General features: G+C 43.5%; 1 protein-coding gene across 1 annotated transcript; it reads left to right on the forward strand.

Moving 5' to 3' along the window:
- Positions 1-257: 257 nt before the first annotated feature.
- On the forward strand, positions 258-8,063 carry SLC30A1 (solute carrier family 30 member 1). Its single transcript, XM_039230107.1, has 2 exons — positions 258-1,559; positions 3,279-8,063. The coding sequence occupies exons 1-2, from the start codon at positions 950-952 to the stop codon at positions 4,178-4,180; spliced, it is 1,512 nt and encodes a 503-aa protein (XP_039086038.1). The 5' UTR covers positions 258-949; the 3' UTR covers positions 4,181-8,063.
- Positions 8,064-8,557: the final 494 nt, after the last annotated feature.

Below are 8,557 nucleotides of genomic sequence, written 5' to 3' on the forward strand. Positions count from 1 at the left end.
CCCCTCCCCCCTCCACCCGCTGCACGCGGCCCGCGCCCCCTACCCTCCCCCACGACGCCCGCCGCTGCACCCGGCCGCGGCCCCCGGCCCACGCCCGGCTCCAGGAGGGAAAGGCCCCGCCCCCATCTGTTGGAGCCTCGACACCGCCCCCTCCCGCCCCGCCGGGCCTCCACCCAATAGCGAGCGCAGATGGGCGGGACGTGGAGGCTGTCGTGAGGGGGTCCTGGCCAATGGGGAAGCGTGCCGGGCCTGGTGGGTGGGGCGTCGAGGCCTTGTCACGCTCGGGTCCGTGTGAAAACGGGGGTTCCGAGTGCAAAGCAAAGTTTTTTTGTAAACCGTCTGCAAAGGCGGGGGGGCGAAGAAGGCGCCGGAGACCGGGCCGAGTGCAGCTGCCGTGGCCGCCGCCTTTTTAGCTCTTCAGGCGTCGGCTTCCCGGTCCGAGCCACAGCGGAGGAGACCAGTAAGGGGAGGAAGACCTGCGCGGAGAGCCTGCAGATGCTGGGAGCCTTCGTAGCGCGGAGCTGCCCGTCGCCCGCCCCCGCCGCCCGTCTGCTCCTGCTCCTGCTCCGGCTCTTCGTCCCCGGGCTCCGGGAGCCCCAGGTCCCCGTCGCCGCCGCCGACGCCTCGGCCTCCGCCGCCCCTCTGTGGGTGTGGGGACTGCTGGGGCTGAGCCGGGCCTCCAAGCCCGCTCCGAGGACGGCCGCCTGAGAAGCTGCGCGCCGCCGGCCCGCCGGGGACGCCCTCAGGCGCGGGGGTTCGGCGGCTTGACCCCGGGCTCGCCCCCGTCCGGCCGCGGAGGCCCCTCAGCGGTTTCCCCAGTGGGCCCAGCCGGGTCGGGCGGCGAGAGACCCGCGCCGCCCTCTCGCCTCCGTCGCCGGGTCACCGGCGACTCAACGCCACCGCGGGTGTAGCCGCCGGGCCGCGCGCGGCGGGCCCCTGAGCCGCAGCCATGGGGTGCTGGGGTCGGAACCGGGGCCGGCTGCTGTGTATGCTGATGCTGACCTTCATGTTCATGGTGCTGGAGGTGGTAGTGAGCCGGGTGACCTCGTCCCTGGCGATGCTCTCCGACTCCTTCCACATGCTGTCGGACGTGCTGGCGCTGGTGGTGGCGCTGGTGGCCGAGCGCTTCGCCCGGCGGACCCACGCCACCCAGAAGAACACGTTCGGCTGGATCCGGGCCGAAGTGATGGGGGCCCTGGTGAACGCCATCTTCCTGACCGGCCTCTGCTTCGCCATCCTGCTGGAGGCCATCGAGCGCTTCATCGAGCCGCACGAGATGCAGCAGCCGCTGGTGGTCCTCGGGGTCGGCGTGGCCGGGCTGCTGGTCAACGTCATGGGGCTCTGCCTCTTCCACCATCACAGCGGCTTCGGCAACGACTCCGGCCACGGCCACTCGCACGGGGGTCACGGCCACCCCAAGGCGGCCCGCAGCAAGAGCAACCGCACCGGGAGCAGCGACGACAGCGTGACCCCGGGCGAGCAGAGGCCCGAACAGGAGGAGACCAACACCCTGGTGGCCAATAGCAGCAACTCCAACGGTCTGAAAGTGGACCGGCCAGGTGAGAGGGGAGGGTGGCTGCCGCAGGTGGCTGGGTCTGGGGCAGTCGGGACCCTGGCCTGGCCCGGGGCGGGATGGCCCGCACGCCCCCTGGTGCCCGAGCCGGCCGGCGCCGCGCCGCCTCCTCCCAGCGCCCTCCGGGTCCCGCACCCGCAGGGCACACGAGGAAATAGGACGACCCCTTTCGGCCGAGTGTTAGGAGCCGGGGCCGGGGGGGGGGGGGGGGGGGGGGGGGGGGGGGGGGTGGCGGGAGGGGAGTGGTGGGCAGCGGCTGGGGTCGGTGGAGACCGTGGCTTTGAGAGTGGGGAAAGGGTCGGGAGGTGACCGTCAGCCGGCTGTAGTTCACGGCCGCACTTGGCCGCCTCTACAAGGGACTGCCTGCTTTTGCTTTTCACAGGATCAAAAGCGCTTCCTAATTAAATTCCCTTTGGGAAACGGAGAGAACCCCCAGTTCATCCTTGGTCGGTGGCTACTTGAAACCTTTCCTTTGCCCAAGTAGTTGTTGGGCCCTTGAAACAAGTTTCTCAGTATCGTATTCAGAGCCAGCTAGCCATTGACTTTCCTGAGCTCAAAACCCTGGTTAGAGGTGTCTTTTATGAAGGCAATGTGTGTTTCAGTTAATTGCCTAAAATCGAAGCCTGGTCCTGAAAATCCTAGATTTAGAACCTGTCTGGTCATGTTTCACACTTCACTGAGGACTTTTCACAATCATGCTAAAATAAAAGTGATGGCAATTTATTCATCTTGTTTTTTACTGTATGCTTTTCATTCTAAACATAATTGCTCTTGAAGGAAATTTGGAAAATGTTGAAAGAGAGGCGTTGGAAAAAGGATTCAACCAAAGTCCAACTACCCAAGCTCAGTGACACTAACAATTTGGTGTATTTCCTTCCATTTTTTTTTCATTTACGTTTATTAGCTTGGTAGTATGATACAACACAGTTTTTGCCTTTTCAAGATGCAGGGTGTCGTGTTAATGATATTCAACTTGTATGTTGAAAAGATTTAATAAACGATTGAATTTCCCCTCACCCTCACTCTTCAAGGTGTTATTACAAAAAAAAATTAAGCTGCTCTGGGGTGTATACGGTAATTCCTTTCAAAGATGGATACATTTGGTTTAAGAGCTAGTAGCGTAGATAGTGATCATTTATTTCAACTTTCCTGAAGTTTATGATTGTTAATATTTCAGTTTCTGAACTCTCTTTACCAAGAGACTCTATGGTTCATATTCATGATAAAAGTTTAAAAGTTAGCCACTACACCTTAATGACAAAGAGTGACTAGAGCTGTGTGTCAAATCAGGCATTTGTAGTAGACTTTGCCACAGTTGTATTTGATTTGTGGGGGATAGCATTCAGCTTTATGTTTTCTGTGTGTATATGCCGAAAAGTACAGCGGGATGTTCATGGTTACACAACTTATCCGTTACTTAAGGAATCTGTTTCATTAAAAAGATGAATTTTTCTTGGAGGTGGGGAGGTAGGAGGGTGGTTGGGAGGATGGGGAAGTGTAGTATCTTCTTAACAACTTGATTTAGCCCTGGCCATTATGCCCTGACTTGTTCCCAGTATGTCAGTTTATATTAAACTGCCCTAGGCACATTTTAAAATTATGCTTTATGAAAAACGTTCACTTCCTTGACTAAGATGGAATTAGATGAGGATGTTAATATAAACACTTTAAATATATTTGATACAGCATTGTTCTTTTTTTGTAGATCCAGAAAAGTCCAGAAATGATGCAGTGGAAGTACAAGTGAATGGGAATCTTATCAGAGAACCTGACCATATGGAATTGGAAGATGATAATAAGGCTGGACAACTTAACATGCGTGGAGTTTTCCTGCATGTCTTTGGAGATGCTTTGGGTTCAGTGATTGTAGTAGTAAATGCCTTGGTCTTTTACTTTTCTTGGAAAGGTTGTCCTGCAGGGGAGTTTTGTTTGAATCCATGTATCCCTGACCCCTGCAAAGCATTTGTAGAAGTAATTAATAGTACTCAAGCAACAGTTTATGAGGCTGGTCCTTGCTGGGTGCTATATTTAGATCCAACTCTTTGCATTGTAATGGTTTGTATACTTCTTTACACAACTTATCCATTACTTAAGGAATCTGCTCTTATTCTTCTACAAACTGTTCCTAAACAAATTGATATCAAAAATTTGATAAAAGAACTTCGAGATGTTGAAGGAGTTGAGGAAGTTCATGAATTACATGTTTGGCAACTTGCTGGAAGCAGAATCATTGCCACTGCTCACATAAAATGTGAAGACCCGACATCATACATGCAGGTGGCCAAAATCATTAAAGACGTTTTTCATAATCACGGAATTCATGCTACTACCATTCAGCCTGAATTTGCTAGTGTAGGCTCTAAATCAAGTGTAGTCCCATGTGAACTTGCCTGCAGAACTCAGTGTGCTTTGAAGCAATGCTGTGGGACACGGCCACAAGCCCCTTCTGGAAAGGATGCAGAAAAGGCCCCAACAGTTAGCATTTCCTGTTTAGAACTTAGTGACAATCTAGAGAAGAAGCCCAGGAGGACTAAAGTTGAAAGCATCCCTGCTGTTGTGATAGAGATTAAAAAAATGCCAAACAAACAACCTGAATCATCTTTGTGAGTCTTGAGAAAGATGTGATATTTGACTTTTGCTTTAAACTGCAAGAGGAAAAAGACTCCATTGAAATTCTAAGTTTGCCAAGTAGTGTAATTGAAGTCCTTGTCTGGTCACACAGTTTAATTCTATTTTTGTAAGAACATAATGGGACTGCTTAACAGAGTTCTATATTACAACTTTGTGATTCTTAGTGCAGAGTACAGCTATGCTGTAACAATTTTGGAAAGCCAGTTTTCACACTATGTTACATTTTTGTTTAAAGTAAGTATAAACCTTATATAACATAATGACATTTGATTTCCAGTTTTTACATGGTAAAAAATTCATTAGGGGGATAAATAAATTAAAATTGTTACTGGAATTTCTCTGTTTTTCTTTTCCCCCAGTGTTATACTTTATTTATTAGAATTAGAATCACTAAACTTTAAAAGTCATCAACAGGTTCATTTCATTTGACATTTTGGGTAATATTTACTTGCCCTCTGAGATCATTACGTAGCATAATGGCAGCATGTTTTTAAGAATGACTCATGGTTTTATTAGAAAAAGTTCCCCTTTTTCTTCATGTGGGGTATTTATAATATTAAAGATCAGTTACTATCCTGGGTTCTATCTTGCTGAGTATTATTCTAATAAACAATTGAGATAATTAACAAGTTGAATAATAGTTTACATATCATAGGGCATATGGAGAAGGAAGAGCAGGGAAGAAGATTCACCAAATTAAATATTTAGATTATGGTAAGTTAATATTCAGACTGCATTTCGGAGAATCTTAACTCATGTTTTATTTTACCAAAGTTAGTCTAAAACGTGGACATGTTCACCAGCATCACTTTCTTTGAAAGATTGCATTAGGAACATTGAGCTGAAAGTTGGCTTACGAAATACATACAGAAAATATTTTTAAGGACATTAACCTAATAATTACATGTTAAATGGCAAGCTTATTAATGTACTCTTTTAAATTGTATATATTAAAAAAAAAAAAAACTTTTAGTCATTTCATGGTGACCAATCATGAATGGATCCAAACAGCTTTTTCGAGCACAACCAGCAGTTCTTGTGCTTTGCCCAGAGCCATTGACTTAGGGAGGAGAGAGAAGAAATCTAAGGGTTAAATGCAATTTGGATTTTAAAGTCTTAAAAAGCTAAGTTAGTAAAGGCAAAATTAATTAAGATTCTGTCGGTCATCCTATCTTGACATTGCTCGGGTCTTCCTAAAGTGGCCTATTTTGTAAGATGCCACAGTATCTACACAGGATGTTCTTGGCTATCACACTGTTGCTGTGGGTTTCAAGTCCATACACAAATACTATTTAAGGCTGGTTAAGTTCTATTTTTCTTGACAGAGAGGGGTTATGCTTTGTGAAGAAACTAGAGATTTGTCCTCAACAGGATGAATATGAATATTGGTTATCATGTATAGCTCTATTTTTCTAGAAATAAGGTATCCTGACTACTTCAGTAACTTTTATAGCTGACTACTTTTGGGGTAGCTGTCTTTTAGGATTTGAAATAATTCATTGTTTAATGGGTCTTAAGATGAAAGCGTTGGCATTGGTCAGTTAACTTTTTAAAGGGATCTTTTGTGGTAGATGGTGTGTTTTTTCTAGTATAAGCCTATTGCTGGCAATGGGCCTGTTTCAGAACAGCCGATTTTTCCAATGAGAATGAGGTAATTTTAGGAACACAGTTTGTAAGTTCACATTTGCTATAATGGGCCAAAACCATAACCTGCCAATTTGCAATACATCTTGATCTTTTCATACTCTTTATCTGATAATTGTGTAACTCAGTTCCTAAACTGGAAGTTACTTTGAATTTTGCAAAACAATTTTTCTAAACATGAAATTTGGGAATCTCCTTATTTGGGTAAGTGAGAAAGAAAGCTTGAAACTGTACTGTTATCACGTACGTTCCTAATTTAACACTTAAAACTACAAAACATTTTATTAAGTCTATAACAGTCATAGAAACATTTTGGTAATGGCACATACAATAGGATAACTGGTAAAATACATTTAGTGGGGTTTTCCTTACAAAACCTCTATTGGGTCTTTCTTAAAGGTTGTACAATGCATAAGACATCAGCTAACTGAGGTGTTTTTTTTGTTTGTTTTTTTGGGTTGTTTTTTTTAAATGGTGTACAGGCATGGGACAAGGGCTTTTTTTTTTCCCCGAAAGTGCTTTGAAGGTAACAGCCTTTAGATTTCAGTTATTTCACTTGTGTAATTTTTAAGTAGCTTACACGTAACAAAGTGGTACCGCAGAATTCTTTTTTCAGAAGACTTTGTCATAATAGCAAAATCAGTGGGCACTGACTCACCTTTTGAGTTATAGCAGAGAATTATTTATTTCTTTACAATGCACTTTCTAACCCATTTTTAGCATTATCTTTTAAAAAATGCTTTTATATTTAAATATTGTGGGATTTAAGTGTCTTTTCCAAAATAGCTTATTCCTCCCTGAAAGAAAATGAGGGAAATACTCTGAATTATTAGGAGACTTAAACCCAATATTTAAATATGCTGTTTTATAGCAATGCATCAATTTTAGGAGGTGCATCTCTCCTGCTGGCTCTTTTATATTTGAGCAAGATCAGTGTGTTTAGAATATGTGTTTAGAAACTTGTCTGTTGTCTCGGTTTTGTGAAAAGGAGGTGCTGCATGTTCCTGAATTAAAACCAACGCAAATTTTTCCAAGCCAAATGCCGCCTTAGTGATGAGAGAGATTTCATTCTCCACTGTCACCTTATAGCTTCAATGATTGTTTAGTAGATTTTTTTGAAGGGCATCTGCACTGTAAAAATACGGACTGGAACCTTAAAAATTTTTCAAAAAAGGACAAAAGCTTTGGTGTATGAATTTTAGCGTTTTAGAAAACAACGTTTGAGTAACTAAGGTATGTAATTTGAACAGGAAAAATTTCCATCAAGAGCACCTTGAAAAATCTCAATAGGTAGAAGACTATGTTATAACGTGTTTGTATCTTGTTTAACATGCCCAGTTAATTTTGAACTTTTGAAAGTTTTGAGGGAAATGGCCTATGGAACCTAATGTGAAGTATTTAGTAGGCTAACTGGTATTGAGTTGAAGATTTTCACTGTTTCTAAGCAGATATCATTTTGAATTATATAAATGTCATTTACCTGCTGTCTTAAGATGTTCACACATACACAAATATGGAGAATAATTCTACAATATAGAAATATTTATTTTAATAGAGTTTCAGTTAAGTCCTAAAACAGTGTTAAAACGCTTGGGAAGGTGGAGGGTTTTTTGTTGTTTTTTAAATGGAAAACTGTCAAATACAGTGTTTGGCCCTCTGAAATGGGAATTGTAATAGCACTATTTTGATGTTGCGCTCCCAATATTATGTGGCAATGCTATGTTGTTGTACTAACAAGCTCTGGAATATTTAGCAGTCCTTTTCACTGGCACAGCAGCCTTTTGTATGTCATTCATTTTAAACTTTTAAACCAAAAATTTTGTGGTCCAGTGTCTTTGGCAAAAAGATGCTGAAGGGAATGTAACATACAATTATTATGTGGCTATATATAAAAAGACACAAATTGCCATGTTATGGTTCTGCCTTGAAACAGCACAATGAAGCGTTATCAATGTATTCTGTGATTCTTCATGAAACTTCCATGTTGTGTTGTTTTGTGTCGACCATAGCCTGTCTTTTGGGCCAGATGTGGCACAGTTAAATGCAAGTATCATCTCATTAAATGCAGATGCAGATCAAATGTCCTTTAGTGCTGCAACATTTTACCTAACTTTTTGTATGTTTTATGACTGTGCGTTGTTTTCCAAAGCTGTTCCTACCTCACCATGAGGCTTTATGGATTGTTATGTATTATAAATGTTCTTTATGAGACAGACTACTGTGTTTCTTCTCATTTATTAAACGTTAAGTAGAAAAATAAACTAATTTTAATATCTACTTCATTGTTTTGTGCATGTGGCCTCCCCTCCTATACTAGTTTGGGTTATGTAGACTTAAAGTATTTACAGGGAAATTTCAGCTTAAGTGTTGCTAATGCACAGTGACCAGGTTATAGGATGGTAATGTGGAAGGAAAAGTATGTAGGCAAAAATTGCAGTAGAAATTGAAGGGCTAATACTGCAAAAGGTCACTAACATGAAATTTCAATGGCTGTGAAATGTTTTTGTTACAAACATTAAGCACATAAGTTATGTAATTATAGGTTAACCTGCCTCTTGGTACTTGATATTTGTAAGCATAGTTACTAATACAGATTTTTAAATGTTTTACTATTATATGACCATCTGGAACTACTAACCCAAGAGTACATTAGTACATTAGTTTGGTTATATGAGTTCAGGACTGTGATAAGTGTAGTCTCTCATATAA

The sequence above is a fragment of the Hyaena hyaena genome, unplaced genomic scaffold, assembly GCF_003009895.1.
Source record: "Hyaena hyaena isolate Hyena2069 unplaced genomic scaffold, ASM300989v1 scaffold_43, whole genome shotgun sequence".
NCBI lineage: Eukaryota > Metazoa > Chordata > Mammalia > Carnivora > Hyaenidae > Hyaena > Hyaena hyaena.